The sequence below is a fragment of the Elgaria multicarinata genome, chromosome 1 (genome assembly GCF_023053635.1).
Source record: "Elgaria multicarinata webbii isolate HBS135686 ecotype San Diego chromosome 1, rElgMul1.1.pri, whole genome shotgun sequence".
NCBI lineage: Eukaryota > Metazoa > Chordata > Lepidosauria > Squamata > Anguidae > Elgaria > Elgaria multicarinata.
The window spans coordinates 18088266-18111439 of record NC_086171.1 but is presented as its reverse complement, the minus strand read 5'-3'; the positions used below and the strand labels follow the sequence as shown (position 1 = coordinate 18111439).

Below are 23174 nucleotides of genomic sequence, written 5' to 3'. Positions count from 1 at the left end.
TAAATAAATAAAGCAAGCAGCCTAAACAAACTACTGCATTTCAGAGCAGCACAGTTAAGGTAAAGAAAGTGACAGACAGATTTCTGGGTAAGAAAGCAAATGCAAACAATATCTTCCCATTTTAAGGGGCAAGTCCTTTTCAAAGAACATCTAAAAAGCCTTATTTCAAGGCCTGCTGTTTGAAATTAAAAGCTTCCACATCCAACTTGTGAACTCCAGCCGCTAATGTACAGAGTGAATTTGAAAATATCTGGTGCAGAGAGGACTTGTCACTTAGCAATCACAGCAGGCAAACTGTACAAGTTGGTCAAACTAGCTGAGACGAGAAAAAATCCTGACTAAAAGTTGTACAGCTGGCTTGAGGTTCAAAGCAAAGAAAGCCATTTCTGTGTAGTACCTGAATTATCTTGCTGTTGTGTGACAGAACTTTATCATCTCAGGTTGATGGAAACTTTGTTTAATATTATCTGTTTACTTTTAATCAGACAAACACTATGACTGGGTTCACACAACACGACAACGCACCATTGGCAGCCAGCCATGATGGGATGTCATCCAAACCTGGCATGTTCTCCATGGGGTGGCTTATTCTTAGTGAACAAGTCACGATGAAAACCCACGGCCTACTATAAGGTTGTTTGTGCCCATAATGGGTTGTTGTGTCATCTGAATCATGTCACAAATCTGCCTGATAGTTTTTTTTTAAAAAAAACCCTGAAAAGATAGCTGCATAGGATGGAGTGAATGGGGAAAAGGGGGAATTAATATCTCACCTTTCTGGACTAGCTGGAGACTTGGGGAAGTGTTAAAAGGGTGGAGGACATTGAGAAGTGTCAGTCCAACACTTAAAAGCGAGAGGATCACATTGCCAAGGGGGAGATATTGTTTTCCCCCTTTTGGGGCACATTCGTCCTGGCTCCCTCCATACTCTTATCATTATTTTTCCCAATGGTCCTTTGCAACTGTGTGCAATTTAGCTTATATGCAGCCTCGTCTTGACAGTTTTCTTGTAGGTTACCTACTCCACTTTGCTGCTTCTTTTGACAGCTGAAACGGACAAGGAAATTGACCAGGCAAGACTATACATATCTGACAACCTGGGCACGGTAATGGACTGGATGAGGGCTAATAAACTGAAACTCAATCCAGACAAGACGGAGGTACTGTTAGCGGGTATTTCATCTGTCCGGCGAGGTGATGTTTGCCCTGTCCTGGACGGGGTTGCACTCCCCCTAAAGGATCGGGTCCGTAGTTTGGGGGTGCTCTTGGATCCAGAACTGTCATTTGAGGCACAGGTGAACTCAGTGGCAAAGAGCACCTTTTATCAGCTTAGGCTGATATACCAACTACGCCCTTATCTGGACAGAGATAGCCTAGCTACAGTTATCCATGCTCTGATAACCTCTCGTTTGGATTACTGCAATGCGTTATACGTGGGGCTGCCTTTGAAAACGGTCTGGAAGCTTCAACTGGTACAAAACAGGGCAGCACGGTTACTAACAGGGACTGGCCGACGAGACCACATCACGCCAGTCCTTTTCCAGCTTCATTGGCTGCCAGTCCAGGTCCGGGCCTGATTCAAATGGCTAGTATTAACATTTAAAGTCCTAAACGGCTTGGGGCCAGGCTATTGAATTTCCCTTATGTACCAAGTTTTCAGCTCAAGAATAACCTTAATAAACACAGGGCCAAGACATAATTTTATGAAGTTGCTTCACAGATCAGCAGATTTGCTAATATGCAAAGCTAGTAAATTTGCTTTGGAAGGTCCATAAGTTGATAAATCTTCCCAGCAATGCTTTCTGTCAATTGATACTGTAAGATATATTTTACTTAAAATTAGGATTGTCTGAAGCTCAGTAGATCTAATTATTTGTAATTACCCAGTTGTTGTCAGTATGTGGTCATTTTATGACAGCAGTAGCTACTGTGTGGGTCAGGTTCAACTGTATATCTTTTCAAACACAGAATTAATGTACTATTGATAAAACCATTACTAGAACCAAATTAAAGTCTGAGCTGATGTATTGGTCCACAGGGTGCTGTCAGACATGAAAGGAGTAATTAGTATTCATTACTTCATACTCTACAACATTCCAATTATTAATGAACTTCAACTGTTGGTCTGCACCATATCTATCATGAGCATCTTTACAGTCTTTCTTTATTAGCAGAGTGGGGGCGGGGACATAAACACAATTACAAAAATAAATAAAAAAGAACAAAATGCTAAAAACTTTGTTAAGCTGGGTTGCATATTTTCTCTGCTGTGTAGCCACAGAACTAAAGGCCAGAACTACATCTATCAACTAGTCAATGGATTACATTGTTAAAGCAACAAATGAAGAACTTTCCTTGTCCTATGTATAGAACAATTCAACTGATCATTACTAATTTAATTCCACAGGGAGAGTCATGATAGTCTGTTGCAACAAAACACAGAGACCCGTTAAAGATGCCAACTTCATCAGATATATGAAGTGTATCCTCATTTAGCAGAATCTCTCTCATTCACACACACACATACACAAGTCCATGAAAATGCAAGAGTGATAAACTGTGATATTTCTATACAAAACTCAAAACATATACAAGTGAGAATTCACATCATGTGGCATAGCATTAATTAGCATTAATATAATCACATATCCACAATTATTGCTGTTGGGGACAGTCACTTTGCTTATCTTGTATACCTTAGAGTTTTGCACAGTAATGTCATGGATTATACCTTGTGCATTCTGTAGCTTTTTGACTGCACTGTTTACATTTTTCTATATATACATATGTATATATGCATCTATCAAATAAAGATACATCTCATAAAGACACATCTCTATAAATTACCACTGGATCATTTTATTTACTTTATATTCCTTTGAACTTTGCACAGACATGTCACATACAGTACTTCTTGCATTTTATGACCTTTTGGTTCCGTGGTTTACCATTTCCCCTCTATACCTATGTATGTGTATGTGTAAGTGAAGATAAACTAAATGCATCTAATGAAATGAGCTCTAGTTTGCAAAATCTAGAATAAACCTGCTAGTCTGTAAAGTGCTACAAGATTCTTCATAACTGTATATACTGCTCAACCATATAGTGAAGTCATATGTATTAATAATATATTGCTGGAACCTGGAACACAAACTTTGTTGCTAGCAACTGTTTCCTTTCTTTAAATAAGGGAAGTTTTCTTCACCAAATGGGAACATAGTTGAATGGGCACAATTGAGGGTGAGAGGCACTGGATTCTGGGTTTGCAATAATCATCCCCAACCTTTAATGAATGCCATCACTTTAATGTCACAAGTGCCATGCGTTAGTGTAGTATAGTAGCAAGAGTGAATAATTTGGATTGGGGAAACCTGTGTTCAAATCTGTATTCAAGTATTAAACCCACTGTGTGACCGTTGGCTAGTCAATATTTTTCAGCCCATCCTACCTCATAGGGGATAACGCTGGGGAGAGGGACCAGATGTAACACCGTGGAAAAAGCTGGAATAAAGTTTTAATAAAAGAATACAATAATATCACAATTCATGCTAATAACCTTAAGCTAGCACTAGCTGATAATGTTACAAGGGCCACTCACTATAAAACAGCTTTCCCCAACTTGCTATCCTCCAGATGTATTAGACCACAACTCCCATAATCCAACAGCCAGCTTTGCCAGGTTGGTGAAGGCTGCTAGAATCATAGAATAGCAGAGTTGGAAGGGGCCTACAAGGCCATCGAGTCCAACCCCCTGCTCAATGCAGGAATCCACCCTAAAGCATCCCTGACAGATGATAGTCCGGCTGCCTCTTGAATGCCTCTAATGTGGGAGAGCCCACAACCTCCTATAGGATATTGAGCTACATCCCTGGAATTCCCACAGCTAACATTAGCCATGAGCTTTTCTAACTCATCTCTTGTCATGCACTGCAATGGTATAACATGTTGGTTGGCAGTGTTAAAGTGCAAATTTTATTTGTGGCTGATGGAGCAGTTGGGTTCTAGGCAAGGGGAGGGACCATAGGCTCAGAGCAAATGGCTTGCATGCAAAAGATCCCAGGTTAAATCACTGGCATCCCCAGGTAGAGCTGGGGAAAACCCTTGGTCTGAAACCCTGAAAATCCACGTTGCATTCAGTGTGAATACTGATTGAGCTAGATGGGCCAACAATGTGACTCGGAATAAGACAGCTGCTTGTTTTATTTTTAACGATACATTTAAAGCTGCATTTTAAAACTGTCCTTTTCCATTTTTTTTTTAGATGCTTTGACAATTTTCTCTCTTTTGAAAATTATTTTAAAATTATTGTTGTTGCTGCTTTTAAATACTTTTTGTTATGGGTTTTATTATTTGCTGTATTTGTCTTTATTATGTATGTCGTTCTGAGAGCTTTGGCTATAAGGTGACTCATAAATTGAAATCACCATCATTGTCTCTGAATCCATAGGCCATATGTTGGTTCCTGTCAAGAGTGGTGATGTGTGTATTAATTTCTAGGTCACATCAAATTTGCAGTGTCAATATTTTACATTATTATGGTAAGGAAAAGGTAATATTTACCTCCCTTTTTTGACTGTGTTTCTTCCAAGCAAAGGATCAAGTACAGGGTCTACTCTTTCATCCAAGTTTTCAATCAGGACAGTATCTCCACAAGCCAGAGCTCTTTCAATAGATTTCAAGAACCTTAACATAAAACCACAAAAGAGGGAGTTAGAAAAAGATGCAGGGGATGGAGAGAAAATCAACAGCCTAAGGTCTCCCAGTAAGCTTCATGGCTGAGTAGGGATGTGAAATACCTATAAAAATGAATGTAGTTACATGACAATAGTGATTTCTATATTTCGGTCTATAGGATTTTTAAAAAGACAATTGTCAGTGGAGGCACAAGCGTCTCTAGTCTCTTTTCTAACAGATATCTTGAGCGTATCAAGAAGAAAAACACTGAGCAATTCCCCAACCGTGCAATATAAGCAGTGGAGTGTCCCCCTCAATAATGCAAAGGATCAATGGAGCGACCCTTTACTTTGAGGAACACATACTTCAAAAATTTTAAAGCATGCTAATAAGACCATATTATCCTGCTCCTTTGTTGATGTTGTTTTAACCTTTTCCTCCTCCAGATGAAGTCAAAACTGAAACCAGCCAGGTCTGTGTTTTGCCATAGATACATTTGGGATGTTTGAACAATTGAATGCTTGGCTTAGGGAGCACCTCAATGGCAAAATTAAAGAACTCCTGCTCTGTAGCACTTGAAAACAGCAACCGGAGTGCATTGCGGGGCTTTGGGTTTAAACAGGGGCCACATTTTATTCAAGATCTGCAAAAAGGGGGTGATCCTATCGAGCATCCAGCCTGGTCTGCTCATAGACCTTCCTGAGTACGGGCGAGCATTCTTGTCCAGTGGGCTGGCACTGCATCTTTCGCCCTCCCACTAGTCATCTTCCTTAGGGGGTAGGGAGACCTTCCATTGTCACTCTCCAACCCAGGCCACTAGGCTCAAGGTGGGGTGAGAAAGGTCGGCCTCAGAGGTAATCCTTATCTCACAGCCCAACCACAAGGCTCAACACTGGGAGCCCTCAGCAATTACTCGGATAGCTCGCCCTTCTCAACCCCAACCGTGGCTCACCTCTTCCCTCCGCTACCTTCGCTCTTGTTCCCGGGCAGCTGAACGCCTTTGGCGTAAGACCAGGGACCGGGCAGACTTTGTCCATTACAAATTTGTACTCTCCTCTTTCTCTTCTGCCATCTCACTGGCCAAACAGCAGTACTACTCAACGCTGATCCAATCAAATGCTAGGCATCCTCAGCGGCTCTTTGCGTCCTTCAATTCTCTTCTGAAGCCTAATCCGCCATCTCTCCCCGCCTCTCTGTCTGCTAATAACTTTGCCTCTTTTTTCAATGCTAAAATCCAAACTATCCGCTCTGATCTGGCCAGCTCTGCTCCTCTTCCAGTTCCTGTTCCTCATCTGTCAGCTCCTCCTGCAAATTTCTCTGCGTTTCCTTCGGTCTCTGCGGATGAACTGTCTACAATACTGCGCTCTTCGAAGCCTTCCACTTGTTCTCGTGATCCGATTCCTTCTCGCGTCTTTATTAATCTTATTCCTGCTATCCTCCCTTCCTTGCTACATATTATTAATTTTTCTCTGTCCTCTGGTTCATTTCCTTCTGCTTTTAAACATGCTACAGTCTCTCCCATTCTCAAGAAACCTACTCTTGATAGGCTATCTCTATCTAACTACCGACCTGTCTCTTTGTTGCCGTTTGTTTCAAAGATCCTGGAGCGTGCGGTCTACTCTCGCTGTCTTGACTTTCTTTCTAGTAACTCTGCTTTGGATCCATTTCAATCTGGATTCCGTCCTCTGCATTCCACCGAAACAGCCCTTACTAAGATCACCAATGATCTCCTTACTGCCAAGTCTAAAGGCCATTATTCCGTTCTTATTCTCCTTGATCTAACTGCAGCCTTTGACACGGTTGATCATGATCTTCTCTTAGATTCCCTTCATGACCTTGGATTTTGTGGCTCTGTCTATAACTGGTTTGCCTCCTATCTAGCGGGTCGCTCTTTCAGCGTGTTGGCTAATGGCAGCTCGTCTTCCTCCTTTCCCCTTTCAGTAGGGGTTCCGCAAGGCTCGGTGCTTGGCCCGTTGTTGTTTTCCTTATACATGTTGCCCTTGGGCAAGCTTATTCAATCTCATGGCCTCCAATATCATCTGTACGCCGATGATACACAACTATATCTGTCATCTCCGGAACTTTCTCCTGATGTTCACGATCGTATCTCGGCATGTCTTTCAGATATCTCAGCTTGGCTGCTTCATCGTCGCTTGAAACTTAACATGGCAAAGACTGAATTGCTTGTTTTTCCTCCTAAACCTTCTCCTCATCTCTCATTCTCTCTTACTGTCAATGATGTTACGCTTACTCCGGTCAAGGAAGCTCGTAGCCTTGGCTTTATCTTCGACTCCTCGCTCTCCTTTATTCCTCATATTGAGGCAGTAGCTAAATCTTGTCGATTTTTCCTGTATAATATTGCCAGGATTCGATCATTTTTGTCTGTCTCTTCTGCCAAGACGCTTGTTCATGCACTGGTTATTTCACGGTTGGACTACTGCAACCTTCTTCTCTCTGGCCTTCCTTCTTCTCACATCAGTCCGTTGGTTTCTGTTCACCACTCTGCCGCAAAGATCATCTTCTTGGCTCGCCGCTCTGACCATGTTACTCCGCTTCTGAAATCTCTTCATTGGCTTCCAATTCACTTCAGAATCCAATATAAACTTCTCCTGTTAACCTTCAAAGCTTTTCACGGTCTAGCTCCTTCCTATCTCTCCTCTCTTATCTCACACTATTGCCCCGCTCGTGCTCTTCGCTCCTCTGATGCCATGTTTCTCGCCTGCCCAAGGGCCTCTACTTCCCTTGCTCGGCTTCGTCCATTTTCGTCTGCTGCCCCTTACGCCTGGAACGCTCTTCCAGAACATTTGAGAACTACAACTTCAATCGCAGCTTTTAAAGCTCAACTAAAAACTTTTCTTTTTCCTAAAGCTTTTAAAACTTGATGTTGTGCAGACTTCTACTGTTACTTTCTACTGTTAGTTTTTCCCTACCCAGTGCCTGCTTACCCTACCCTGTACCTGTTTGCATTCTCTTCCCCTCCTTATTGTTTTACTATGATTTTATTAGATTGTAAGCCTATGCGGCAGGGTCTTGCTATTTACTGTTTTACTCTGTACAGCACCATGTACATTGATGGTGCTATATAAATAAATAATAATAATAATAATAATTACCTGTCATCACAACAGTGCCTGTGAATGCTCACCATTCAAAATCCCTCTGGATGCCCATTCCTACCTGCCAGTAATGAAATGTGACTAAATTAGCTAGCAGTGCTGAATCAACCTATCTATTCTCCCAGACTGTTTTACAGTGTGGAGTAGGTGAAAAAACTAATGCCCAATTTAGAACATGAGTAAAAAATTCCTATTTGGCCCCCTAATGGCAACCAGCAAGCTCACACTGCTTACAGGGAGGGAGCCGCACAAACAAAGTGGAACTGGGAAGGGTAAGTGCCTGGTTTTTGGCTTGTCGTTAACCCCTCCCAGCCCAGTGGCACCAAACCCATTTGCCCAATCATAATTGGGCATGTCTCTTCCCTTTCCCTGCCCGCAATCCTCTCCCCATGCCCAGGCTGTGCCGGGCATGGCAGAAAGGTCATTCTCTGAAACCCGTTTTCAAGCTTAACAGCTAGGTACAATACAGGAAAGCACTGGATGCAAATGAAATGAGGTAGAACTTTATAGTGACAGATCTGATAAGCACAGAAGTTAAAATACATGATAAACAGAAAGAGCAATATCAACTTCAGACCATATAGGTTAAAAACCACCTTGGGTTAGCAGGAAATGGATCATCCATACAATGCTTAGAGGCACTTTTTCAATGCACACTTACCCCTTCTGTCCTAGATGTATGATTTTAAGGTCAGTTCTATATTTATTCTTTATCCATTTTATTCCTTGCAGTTGAGGATCTATGAGAAGTGGCCAACGCTCACAGTTTGTAAGAATGGCAGCATTTTCTATCGACATTCTATCACTGGGTAGTCCTTCATTATTCCATACAGCAATCATTGCATCATCAGTCAACATGGCAACCAGATCTAAATCTTCACTGATTGGAATAGGAATCTTTGAAGCAAAGAAAAATATTTTATTTGTTTATTATTCATTATATTCAATCCACCCAATAACCAAATATAACTTTGTTATAAAGTTAACAAGAGATCTGTCAAGATACTATTGTGGATAAGGGCAGAAATAAAATAGTTGACAATGCTATATTCAGTTACCACTTGGTAAATAAATTCTTGACAATTATTAGCTGTTTTTCTTAGCAGAACTGCATTTTCATAAAAAAATCCTGTGCCAAAATAGAATCCAGGGACAGAAAGGTTCCATGCTGTTTTATACTGCAAAGACTTACTGCTTGTGATTTTATGAATGGAAGCCAAATACTTTCCACCAGCTCTTGACGATATAGTTTGGTAAAGGATCCAACATAAGAAACAAAAGCTGCTGTTAACAGAACATCACCACACACTGTTATTTCTTGTGTTTCAAAGGATTTAATAGCGTGGGTCCAGCGAACATTTTCAGACTAGAAGACAAAGGTTTTAAAATAGTATTAGGGTTACTACAATTGTATAGCTTTCTAGGTAAAATCATAGGAACCTATCCTTCAATAAAACAATCTTCCCCATTCCTGAAGATACAGGACAACTCCCTCATTTCCTGAGGGGTACCATGCTCTTACGGAGCCTTGATATTTATAATTTCTCTCTTTTCTTCTCCCAGCACAGGCCCTTCTAGATCCCAGGAGGAGATTCCAACTGCTAAAGCAGCCTGCTGGCTTCTCCTTTCCCTGGGGCTACTAAGTCCTAATGGTGCTTTCTGGATGGGAGAGACTGGTTCCAGAGCAATAACTGGATCGTAGGCAGAGATTCTTTCATTTCATTAGCACTACTTCAACAGGCGAGAACATATTCATTAAAATAAGTGTATAGTTTTCAAAACAATTCTGGCATCACTTGCTATAAAGCTTTCACGTAACAAATTGCTCTAAAGTGGCCAATGTCATATAGCGATTAGAGTGTTAGACAGTACTGGGGAGACACAGGTTCAAATCTCTACTTAGCCATGAAGCTCACTTCAGCCAATCACTTTCTCTCAGCCTAACCTAGCTCACAAAGTTGATATGAAGATAAAATGGGGCAGAAAGAACCATGGACACCACCTTGAGCTCCTTGGATGAAAGGCAGGAAATAAATGTAACAAATAATAAAGTTGTGACCACAAATTCTTACTATTACTTTTGTACACAGGGGCAGATTAATCCGAAAGAAACTGACTACTTAACATCACTCAATGAGCTTCATGAATGGGGCTTTGAACCCAGTAATAGACACATAATCAAAGTATGACAATATATCTACTACAGCCTTCCTCAACCTGGTGTCTTCTAGATGTGTTTGAAAACAACTCCCAGCATGCTAGGACAATGTAGACCAACAAATCTGAGAGTGCCAGGTTGGGGAAAGCTAATCTACATACCCACTGGCTCGCTGAGAGAACAATTCTAAAATCTCAAAGCTGAACAATGTGTAGTAAGGGAGGAGGAGGAGGAGGAGGAAAGAACTGTTTTTTTCTGTGTGTATTTAAAAGTATCAGTTACTACCCTCTGCAATTCAGTATTATTTCATTCTTAAGCACTCTCACTATCCAGTACTTTTTGCAGAACATAACAGTTTCTTTCTTAATCACCAGCTGAAGTGAACCAAACAACAAACCCATTAATGTGCAAGAGGGATTTTTGATTTATCCAATCTCTCCTCTTGTTGTCACTGGATGGTAAGTCATAAACAATAAAGTGCACCCACCTCATCCTCCAAACTAGCTTTGAAATTTGAAGATTTACTAAACATAGAATGATCGTCTATTTAAATCTTCAGTAATTTTAGTGTACCACTCCAGCATCATAAATCACAAGTGACATTGGCTAACAAGGGTTTAAGAGTTGGAACATGCAGTGTAATAAATTTCCAGACAGTTAAAAATCACTATAATTTTATTCTAATGCATTATAGATTGCCTGTAATATCATCCTGGCTGGGGTGACCCATTTCTAATTTTGAACAGCTGTTCAGCTCGGGAGTTAGTTAATGATTAAATATAAATTGCCTGATTTATTAGTCTGAATGGTTGAGCTTCCAGGTCAATGCTATATAGACAAAATCATCAGTCTTGATGCTTTTCAGAAGTTAACTGTCTCCTGTTCAAGTCAAAAAGAATTTATTCTCTGAGGAAAAGAGTTGATGCTCTCAATTAATTGTTATAATTTCCCCCTTTTCTGTGCTTACACAATAGTCCTCTTAAGGGGGAGGGGACCCTCTCTACTGTTTAGTAATAATTTTCTTATGAGCCAAAGTAAACAGTAAAACTGAGACTTGGACAATTACAACAAAGTAGTAAGATGTAAGCAAGGCATAATAGGACCCAGTGAAGAATATGGAAGTAGTGTTTATTTTTATCTGGCTGAAACCTTTCATACTTATGTAAACATAGATTGCTAGTGATGCATTACAATATACCTATAATTTTTAGTACTACTCTAGAGCAAATGGTTTGCAAGTAGCATGATGCATTGACTATAAATACGGTTACTTTTTAAGTTAGTCTTTTTAAAGCACTAAGAACTTCAGCCAAGCCTGTTTTAAATTTTATTTCATTTCCAAAGCTAAAGTTATATGTAGCCTTAATGCAGTTAATTTTTTCAGCAACTTTCTTAGCAACTGTAAACAGAAGCCTTACAAAAGCTAAATGAACTATGAGTTTTTAAATGTCAGTTTAAAATACATTAAATATTCAGTTAGATATAAAGATTACATATCCATCTTTCACCAGTATTATATCATTGCATGTAGCATTATTATTCATTCACTGAGAATCAATATGTAATAAATGATACTTGATGGCCACTGTCCAGAAAGAGACATGTACCAATTGTCATGCATAACCACAAACCACTTGTGAGATTTCTTCTATGCTGTTCTCTGTGTGTGTGTGTGTGTATGTGTGCACATGCATCACACACACACACACACACACACACACACACTAAAACTCCTGATTTCAGGGTGTTCAAATTGTTCATTCAATGCAATTTGAATAACTGCATTTTAATAGCTTGCTTAAACAGTTATGTAGAAACCGACAATTAAATAATCACCTGTTTTGATATGAAAATGCTTTTCCTCAGACAAAAACAATTAGTACACTGAATTCTGTATAGATGTGTTTTTTATTAGATATGCATTCTGTTCTTATTAGAAGATTAATGGTTTTTATGAACACAAGGCAGAAACAATGCAACTACTGTAGCCCACTTATCCAAAGGTTAAGTGCATTGTGGGTGGATACAAAATGACACAGTCCTGACCTGAGGATTATTCAGTCCTAGTGCTCATTAACCAGAGGCTGACCATGCTGTCAGAAAGTGTTCACTGTTCTGTGCAGATCTAGTGACTTAGTTACAGGGACTTTTCTCTTGGGGACATCCAACTCATGAGCAGGACGCAAAAAACCAACAATATAATGTCTTAGGCTGGATTACAAATTAGGGTCAATACACTACAGGAGAAGGCCCCTACAACACTGGTCCCTCTCTGCAATGTGTCTCAATCTGGAGAGTGTGCACTCATTGTGCTCCTTGCAGTAACAAACACGCAATTATGTGGCTTTTAGTCATTTACATAGTGCGAGGGAAGAGCAAATTTATTTGCTGGAAATTATCATTTTTCTGGTAGGTAGAATGTGAAAGAACATCCCTTGGGGCACATAAAAATGTACTTCTCAAGTGTCCTTGGTGGTGAAACAGGGAATCTTATGCATGGATAGAAATGAAATACCAAACCATTCTCATATATATATGAAAGTATATCTGTGTCACATATGTCCCAAAATGTTTACCCACTTCCACATATGGTACTGCCTTAATGCTGTTCACCCAAATAGGTCTTTGTGTACATGGATCAGAAAAAAATATAAAAACATGAATTTTGGGCTTTTAAGTATTTTTAAAGAATTTAATAAAAACTCAGCCATTGTGATTCCTAAAGTCAGTCAACCCAATTCCACATAAAAGGGAACTACCCACATAAATGGGCTGCATCCATTTGCGGTGCCTCCTCAAACCTGCCATGTGTGGTTTTAAAATCATAACTAGATACAAAGAGTCCTAAAATAACTTTTACTGAAACATAGTATACTATCTCTATTTAGGGGAGTGTGTGTGTGTTTCATGCTCTTGCATGAATATGTCTCATCTGGACACATAAGTTTCCATAAGGTCTAGGGAGAAAAAAAGTCACCCATCATTAAATTATAGTAACAGTAATGGCCGTTCACATGGAATGTTTTGAGCAATGATTGACAGCCATTACTGATTGGCATCGCTTGCTAGTGACAGAGGCAAGAGTCTGCTGGAGGAGCCCTATTTAACTGCCAGCAGCACAGGAACAGCTAATAAAGATATGGCCACTCCATGGTGGCAGCTGCATGCTACCTTCAACTCTCCACATGAGCTACCACTGCATGGCTAACATTGTACACTGACTTTAAATAATTATAGGGCTGGAATGAATGTAATTATCACCTAGTCTGCCATGAGCAATTCTCACTTGCACCACAAAATATATAGACACATACAACACTATACAGTGGTTAATTTCTGAGAAGAGCAGTACTGAAGTGAGCCATGCGTATTTAGAATCTGTACCGTCTGGAAACCCAGACTCCTAATCCCTAGCACAGTAGAGGGGTGGTGATGGTGAGTTGCGGTTTTTTTTTGTAGTGATAGATCCTACTTGTGTTCAGTGGAGCTGTATTATTATTTCATATGGTCCAGGACGCAGTCCTGGTACAGAAAATAAATCCGAGGGCTAAGACCTGGCTCAAATTAAGCCTTTCATGCAAACATATGCATATGCAAACACACACACCTACATACAACATTCTGATTACAATACGCAGAGGAAAAAGAGCAAAATCTCTCTGTACACGTTTAATTTAAACAACCACCTCACCCTGTGATATATGGTATTAATGAAAAGTCCACTTGCCTCAAGTCCTTTAACAAGCCTATTAGCCAGCTCAATAGTCTTATTGGTTTGTCCAACATCTTCTTGACATCTGAGTTTTTCTGCTGTTGCTTTTTCAAATGATGCTGTGAGTTTGCACAGATTGAGATCCAATTCCTACACACACACACACACACACACACACACACAGAGAGAGAGAGAGAGAGAGAGATTTTATTGTAGTTCACTTCATACTTTCATAACAGTAGGTACATGAAGGCTCACCAGGGCCATCAAACCTTTGCTGTGATTTAATTTATTTATTTTATTTATTATTTATTAAACTTATATACCGCTTCCATAGCCAGGGCTCTCTACACACTATTGTTTCTTTGCTTCTCTCTCCCATTCTCTTGCCCTGCCTATCAGCAGCACACCTCTTCGTTCTTGAAATTCACAAAACTGAGCCAAAGCAATCTTTGCCACAACAAAGGGATCATTTTTAAAACACTTGCAACTAAATGGATCACCTTCTGCAGCATTTTGAGGTTTAGAATCAAGTTAAAGAATAAATGGCTTCTTAAGGAACACTACTTGCTTTCCTCATGTGCTTACATTTGCCAAATGAGCCCTTCGTTACTTGCGCAAAGGTGTGCTACCCATGTCCTATCCCTGGGCTGCTGTGGCCTCAGCTAATGATGTGTCGGCCTTTGATGTTAGACACCTTTAGTCCAAACATGTAGGGGTATTTCTCCCCACTCTTTTTTTTTTTTTGGACAATGGAGAAATATTTGAATCTATATTCCAATTTCCATGAGCTATTTATGCAAAATTGATTTTTAAAGATATAATCATATCTCAGCAAGGTCTTATTGAGAAAATGACACTTTGCAGGTGCAGATCATTTGAGTCAAGCAGTCCTAAACCCTGCTCATGGAGAGGCACAAACTCTCAAGCTGCTTATCCGACAGAACCCATGTGCATATGTCCATTCGCAAAGCTTTTATCTGTCAATACTGTACGAATCTTCAAAGTCAGTCTTCTTTTTAATATTCTGGGTGCCACTACGATCTCAAGTACATGCTGCATTTTATTATTTATAAATATAGATATAGCTGATGTCAAGAGCCCTTACAACATACTTTATAGCTGTGGACAGGGAGACTACCAAAGGAAGCCACAGAAAAATTTAAAGTGACGGCATTATAAAAGTGGAGAGAAGTGAAACAGCTGTAATGCCTGGCTAGCCAGATACGCAAGTGTGACTGGAATTCTTCTGGGTAATGAGGTAGCTGATCCAATTTTGTTTATGGAGGTGTTTATGGTAATGATTTTAAGGATGACCCATTCTGCATGGCAAAATGCCACCAGCTCCTCTGAGAGCTTTTAAATGGAGACTTGAGCAATGTGGAACATTAGCCGTGATCCTATCATGTTTAATGGACTATGAACAAGTCTTGAATGCGATGAGTAGTAAGAAGGCTAACATGAAGCCATCCCCCCTTTTTCTTTCCTTACTGAAGCATAGGGAAACATGTTATCAGTGACAGGAGCTAATAAAACAGCACCAGGCACTTTTCCCAGAAAAAAATGGTAGTTCTTTCCAGAATGAAATTATAATTGTTATATTTCTCTGAAATATCAGCCAAGTTCAATGGTTGTTCCCACTGGAGAAGAGACTTGGGTGTTTTGTGTTTTTTCAGTCTTCTTCACATGCAAAACCTGTGAACCTCCGTGCTATGCATAGCCCGCTAGCTTAGTATGGAACAAGTCAAGGACTTGATAAACCTCTTGGTTTTATGTCTGCCTATGACTTCAGAATACAGTGGGACAATCATGTAATTGTCAGATCCCAAAGAGGGCAAGGCTCTTGCAGCTTTAACGGTTGTGATGAAGAGGGAATTTCACCAGGTGCTGCATGCATACAAATGACACCTGCTGAAATTCCCTTTTCTATGCAGCTGTTAAACATACAGGAGACCAGTCCTCCTTTTCATATGGTCACCCTACCATAATGCATTGCTGGTCAAGAGTATTGTAGTCTTGCAACAGCTCTTGACCACCAGTACTGGTTGATGATGAACTGGACAGATGCATATGCTCTCTCTGTAACTGCGTACACCAGAGTATTTTTTCAGTAGACAAGGAGTTGAAATATGTTTTCATGCTGGGACCCTTCACATTGCTGAGGCTTTGTTTTTCTGCAATCAATTAAAACGCCTGAGTGAAAATGTCCTTCCAAAATTCTCCTCTCTGACTGAGAAACTGGGGTGGGGTGGATTTGTCAAATATTACCCATGGTGCGTGTGTGTGCGCATGCGTGCATGTAAGAATTCTTTAACAGTTTTAGGGTGGGCTAAAGAAGAAAAAGTTCAGAAAATTCTCTTCAGAGAAAATTTGGCTTGGTTAAATATTGAATGAATCTATAGTGTTGCTTTATATTGGTGGATAAAGTAAACAATGGCTAAGAAATAAAGATTGAAAGGAGAATGGATCAAACCCATTGCTTCAACAATATTAAATAACATTAAATGGTATTAAAACAGAATTCACAGTTGCATCCAAAATTCTCCACTACTTTAACATGTGGAAAACAAGAGGGGGGGGGAGATTTCACTGAACATTCTTTGGGGGGAGGAGTGGGATTAAAACCATTCAGGTGGATCTTGTGTGTGTGTGTGGAAATACATACGTTATCTGAAAAAACATTTTCTGATAAATTTCATCCAAGCTCAAAGCTCACTGAGGTTCCACAAAGCATATAATATTGTGTTATCCAGTGATGCTATCACCGTAAACAAAATCTTTTTATATAAAAAATTACTTACAAGAAAATGTCATACAACAAAAGGTCTTTCCCAATGTTTATTAAAAGCTTCCTTACAAGTCAACCTGTTTTATTGCTTTCTGTTCAGCATGTCTGGTGGGGATTAAAGATTAATTGCCCCCTGAATAGCCTCTCTAATGATTCTGATACTGTTGGATGTGTATATTTATAAATTTATAAATATGTGATGGTATTGTACTGTTTTTCTTTTCGTGCATGTTTTGGTGGCCTAGGCTCCAAGCATGAAGTTATCACCACTACTATTGCCACTCTTAATTGCCCCTTATTCTCAGTTTAATTCCTGTGTGGGACAGTTAATAACAGATTTCCTCTCATACTTCCTCCAACATTACATATATAGGGAAATAGTGTTATATAAACATGGAAGTTTTAATTAAAAGCTCAATAGTACCCAAAAGCCCCAAGAAGACTTTTCCTGACGACAATAGTCAGGATGGCACTGCAAATATGTGTTACCACAGATAGGTTAAATTAAGAGCAACTGAAATTTTGAATTATATCTTGAATGTATATGCATCATTTCTGTGTTTTTCTCAAGTTGAGGAATTTGTATACATCAGGAATGTAATCACAACAGGGCTTACTTCAGGATTAAAATACATTTTTAATTATGCCTTGCGCCTCTAAATGTGATTACAGCAGTCTTTGGATAGCACTTGGCAGTGGTGACTAGTAATGCACGGCAGGTTCTCCTCTGCCATTGCTGAAGAGATGTAGCTTATGTATCTGCACAGGGGAAATATTTTTGAGATACATACACAGAAGCAAAGTTTGCATATAAAAAACAGATGTGTAGATTTAAATCAGAGCTATTATATCAGTCCCAATTTTTTTTTAACAAAGTAAAATATTTTCATGGGTGGGTTTTAAAAAAATGGTTTTGATAACATTCATTTTGCTGTTGCATGCTGTTGACAAGGATTTAATTTTTCATTTTGAAATATATTTTTAGCAAGCATTAAAATGAAGGGTTGTTAGCACAGTGCCATCCAAATTGATGATGTATTATTGATTACCAAGGAATAGCTGCAACATTTATTAATCATTATAGAAAATTACCAGCTAGAAAAAAAAATCTGTATGAAAAATTACTACAACACTTTCCCCATTGAAAAGCACTGGTTTATAGGACAGGATTCCATTGGAAATCTATGACTGGGGATGACTACCTGTGACATGATTTTTCAAAGGAGTTAGGACATAGAACGAAAGAGAGAGCGCATAGAAGGCCAATAAATGGTAAATAGGCATAATGCTAAGGGATGCATTGAAAGTTAAAGACCAATGAGCAAACAGATCAAACTATGGATAAAGCATGCTATTTGATGGGAAAGTAACAACCATGTAAATGTACATTGCATAGCATCTAGTCTCATTAAAAACAGTGGAATTTAATTTAAATTAAAAAGTGCACAGTTGAATTTGAGAGTAACTGAGACCTTTAATTATAACCTAGAAAAAGAGATTAATCAGAATAGCATACATTTCTATTACAAGGAGATGGGGTCATCTTTCCTTTGAATTAGTCCAGTAGAAGACTAGATTTGTATTGGGCATGTTTGCAAAAGAACAATCCTTACACTTTCCAGAGGGCAGCTGTGATAGTCAATTGTATCAAAAATATGTATTCAAGATATATATGCTATTTAAACGATGTGGCTAAACACGTTTTGGGGAAATTCTGTAATTTCATGTTCAAGATTCAAGGGCTGTTTGTGTGTAATGGTGACAAATTGTAGGTTAATTAAACCCACTATTTACCGCTGTTACGTGCAAACCTGGCCAGAGTGTACCAAATACAAGAATGGATGATATCTTCAATTGGTTTAAAGGAAAAGATGCAATAATGTCTAATAGAACCATATCTTACCAGTGACAGTAAAACAATGATTTCATATCCCAGCAGAGCAAGGAGGCAATAAAATCCCTTATCTTTACAGACAGCCTCTGAGCATTATCACAAAGAAAAATGCACGCCATTTACATTTGCTTGGGAGTGGAACAGAATTAAGACAGGACTAGGGTTTCACTTACAGCAAGTTTTTTCCTGATGGCTTCCAGCTTTTCAGTAGCTGCTGCAAGTTCAGCATTTGCATGAGCCAACGCTTGACGTTTTGGCTCCACATCACAGTAAACCTGGGAATTCATATATTTGACCATTAAACAAAAAAAGGCCAATTAAAAGCAGGTTAAACAAAGGAAAGGAGTTTAACAGGCCAAAGGAAAAAGTTTAACAAAAAAGATAAAACAGGAACAGTTGTTCTCTCAAGGGGATCTGCCTTCTGTTGTTTTCACAGGAGTTTATTAGGCAATACTTCAACTGGAATTGATTGCATCCTCCCTTCTTTTCAAGATAACAAGATGCTCTTAAGTCATAGGAAGGAACATCACAGAATAGATAAATGGATGTATTCGATATTCATTTAATTAAAGCAACATCCTGGAATGTGATGGATAATCTAATACTTATATTTCAAGTATTTTCCATCAAGTTGCTTTATACTTGTTATTTTGTATATGCATCACTATCTGAGCTTGTAATACATTTGCCCTGATCTGGAGAAGCAACTGGATCTTTCCCATCCTTCCCTGAAAAGTCTTTTTTTCAACAACACATTGCTAGCTGCTTTCTGAACTGTCAAACCACTGCCAAAATTTAAAAACATCTCTTGATGGTGCACATGAAGGAGGTTGTTGTCTTTTTTGGGCTATGCTATTTCCTGCAACCTTGACTTTCTTGGCTTTTGTACACTTTCTAACAGACTATCACCAATATGTATAAATTCTATGGTGTTCTTATAATGTTCAAAGTGTTTAACATCTCAGTAATGATCACATCACAACAACCTTGTAAGGCAGGCCAGTATCATTATCTAATTGAGGCCTAGAGATTCAGGCTTGCATAAAGTCAAGTAGTGAGCATATGACTAAGAAGAAGCTTTAACTGAGGGCTTCCTCACTCATATATCAGAGTGACCCAGGTCAGGAAGGTTGCACTACAATAAATGATCATGATCTGAGAAGGTTACATACAACTTACTATTCTATTTCTACTGGAAATCTTGCTTCTATAACGAGTGCCCAAACACTCAAGTAATTTACAGCAAACTCCGTTTATTTCTCCAAATGCAATTATACACATCCAGTACCTGATAGAATTTTACTATGTTGATAACCCAGGCACAGAGACCAGCTGCTGCAAATGACTTATTGCGAACCAGGTCTGGGTCGAATCCCACATCTTTCAAGTAATGTTCCTTGACCACTTTCAGACAATTCTCTGGGATATGCTCCTTATCATAGTTAATTAAAGCTTGCAAGAATTCATCAACCTAGAAGAAAGCAGTTAATGCACCTAACTCATTATGGATGATCACCACTTCAATTCAATGAGTTGATTTCACAACTCAAAAGGTAAAAATCCAAAAAGACATAATGAACTCAGTTTTGAAAATTACAAGGTATGACATGTAGGCCTAAAAAGCATATCCAGCTGCTCACTAACAGCAGTTTCAGATAGTGGAGGGAAGAGCCAAGGGATTCTGAGTGGTTGGCACTTTGTCTCCCCAACCTCCACACTTGGAAGAGGGTCTTGTCTCAAGAGGGTGTGCAGATCCCACAGGGAAAAACCCCACATTCTCCCAATGAGGTACTGACTGGATAACTATGTGTCACATGCAAATCCTGAAATAGAGCCCAGACACCATATTTAAACATAGAAGCAGTTTCAGGGCGATTTGGGGGGAATTCTTTAAAGCAAAACAAAACAACACTATGGGTTTATAACATGTATTTGCACAAAATGTTTAGTTGCATAGAATGTTAGTTCAGAGATGCACTGTTCTTTTTCTTCTGAATTGGGAAACCTACCTAACAGGAAGTACTAGCTCATAAAGATCTTCCTCCAATGGGTTTTTTTTTTCCTTTGCTAATAATTAGTGCCTAGCAAAGACATTATGGGAGATTGTGATGTTTTACTGCTTATTGCCAATTATATATGGTGCATGTATTTGTAATGTTTTAATGATTATTGATATTTAGGATGAAAGTGCTGTTTGGACTTTGAGTAAAAGGTTGGTAAGTGGTTAATTCTGTAGGGAGGGGGAGTGAATGAATAGAATGGGAAGTCAATGCGGACTGGCTGGTGGTTCAAAGGTTTGGATTGGCAGTTAGCAGTGAGAGGGAGGAGTTAGGGGAAGAGCAGTTGAGAGGTGTGTGGAGAGAGAGGAAGCGAGAGTCTGGGTTTGTCTGCCAAAGTGGTAGGAACAAAAAGGTATTTTATTATTTTGGGGAACAGAATGAATGGTAGAAGATAGTGTAGGTTAGTGGGTAGTGTAGGTAGGGTTACATATGATGCTGTATTGAAACAAACAAGTAGTGTGATAAATGAAACCACAAGCTTTGTAAACTGCATAAACTTACTTATTGTTAAATAAAAGTTATTCTGTTTTATAAACTGGGTTGGATTCTTGAAATACCTGAGGTAAGGTACAGTGTTATATGGTGGCAGCAGTAAAGAAAATGGGTGAATAATGAGTTCTGGGCTGGCTGCTGTGAGGCCAAAAAGCGTCAGTGAGTCACAGAGGCCTTAGCTACACGGGGCTTTATCCTGGGGCGATCCCCGGGATCGTCCCTGTGCATCCACATGACACACAGGGGATCCCGGGATTAGAGAAAGATGATCCCTCCCTTGCCCCGGGATCTCGCCCTCCACTTTAGGCCCGGTTTTTCTGCAGTCTCAGCCACACGTTCCACAGTCTCGGGCTGAGCCCGAGACTGTGGAACATGTGCCTGGGCGTCGTAGTTTGTCCTGGCTCCTCGTGGTTCCTCGCAAGGAGCCGGGAACCACGCACGGGGTGCAGAGCTCCTCAGGAGCTCTGCGCCCATCGGGGATGGGGAAAATGATTTTTTTTTTTTTTAAAAAAAAGGACTTACCTTTTGTAAACGATCGTTGCTGCCTCTTTAAAAAAAGTGCGCTGCTGCCTCTTTAAAAAAACAAAGCAAAATGGTGGGCACAATGCTTCTCCCTCTGAGGTAGGTCGTTGCACACCGCGTGTGAACAGAGGGGGAGATCTTGCGATAAAAATATCGTGGGATCTCCACCCCTCCGTCCTGCTAGACCGCTTGGTCTAGCTGAGGCCAGAATCAGTGAGCAGCATCCCGTTTGGGATCCTTTGATTATAGAGTGGAATAAAGGAGACCAAAAGGGGGTACGTCACAGAGATTACTTAGAATTTATATATATCTATATCTATATCTATATCTATATATAGATATATATATATCTTTGATTTGCTATTATTTAAATAGAGAAGTTACATAATTATGTCACAGCACATTTTAATAGCTGCCAATGTTGCAAGTACCTTTCCCATGAAGTGTCTAGCAGCTTTCCAGGTTCGGTCTTTTGGTATTCTTCCTTTATTTGCCATTAGAACCATTACTGCAGCCATGACATTGGACACTGAAATTGTTGGGTTAACAAAGGCTTTGAGTTCGGAAAGATTGTCCTGAAGAAGAACCACACACACAAAAAATACATAATAATGAAATCCAATAATAAGAGAACAAGGGCTGTTATGAGAATCTGAAGAGACTGGCTTGCTTAATTGTGATCCCTTCCTCCACTAAGAACTAGAGTTGAAGTGTGTATAAGTAGTGAAGGGAAGCCATTCCATTACTGCATCACACCAAAGACCATATAGTCTAGGTCTCTCAGACTCCAACAGATATCATAACTGCAATGTCACTGCCCCCCAAACTACATAATACAAAATTAAACATGCTACCTAATGCGGGGGGGGGGGGAGGGGGGAATTCAATAAAAAATAATAGTTATTGTTTTGGATATTTTATACAACTCTTGCATTATTAATTACAGTTTTCTATTTTGTGCTCTGAATCTATCCCATTTTAAGAGCTAATGGTGTGTTTTTTAAGATACTAGAGAAGAATGTTTATCTCGTGTGATTCTGTGATGATGGAATTCCAAGTGGAATCTTGCATCTGATAGCTAGCATGGATTCATGGGATCCTTCAATTTCCATTACTCCCCATCCCAACACACACAATCATTCAAACATTTATTATGGTCATAGACCAACATTTATCACAAATAAATGGTTAAACATACCCATAACAGAAGTAATGATGCGTGGATCCTATACAACAAATATAACACTCCATTTATTACATTAAAAAATACAATGACCTGAAAATGCTCTCGAAGTGTATAATTCTTAGGTTTGTTTCACAGTAGCAAGAACTATACCCCATTCAATATCTCAGGAACCTCTTCTTACAAAGTGATGAACTATTATGTAAAGTACAATGAAATACAACTTGCTGCCAACAAACCATACAGCAGAGATTATTGTACAACACTTTGCCACTTACCTTATTAAGTGTATTTAAAGCTGCAGTAGCAGCCACCAGAGCGGGTTCAGCTTTAATTAAGTCATCTTCACACTCTTTCTGTTTCTGAGATACTTCAGCTTGGATGGCAGCAACCTATTTGAACACAAACTCTTAGTTTTAATCTGAGACTCTTGAAGTCTGAAATCCTAAAGAGACTTGCTTCAAAGGAAATTCCAGCAAATTCAAAGAGAATTATTCTGAAGCAAACACTGCTAGGATTAGGCTGTGTGATTATGACTGTAAGGGGGCAGTGTATGGCTGGAGCATTGCTGAAGC

General features: G+C 39.4%; 1 protein-coding gene across 1 annotated transcript in view; it reads right to left on the bottom strand.

Annotated features, from left to right (window-relative positions):
• Positions 1 to 23174, bottom strand: part of DNAH11 (dynein axonemal heavy chain 11) — a 176286-nt gene that overhangs the window by 34840 nt on the left and 118272 nt on the right. Inside the window, exons 58-65 of the mRNA XM_063123804.1 lie at positions 22878 to 22991; positions 21848 to 21991; positions 19631 to 19813; positions 18516 to 18617; positions 13676 to 13810; positions 8983 to 9156; positions 8452 to 8687; positions 4561 to 4683 (exon numbers count right to left, since the gene is read on the bottom strand). Coding sequence (XP_062979874.1) covers positions 4561 to 4683; positions 8452 to 8687; positions 8983 to 9156; positions 13676 to 13810; positions 18516 to 18617; positions 19631 to 19813; positions 21848 to 21991; positions 22878 to 22991 — 1211 coding nt within the window. The remainder of the gene's footprint in view (positions 1 to 4560; positions 4684 to 8451; positions 8688 to 8982; positions 9157 to 13675; positions 13811 to 18515; positions 18618 to 19630; positions 19814 to 21847; positions 21992 to 22877; positions 22992 to 23174) is intronic.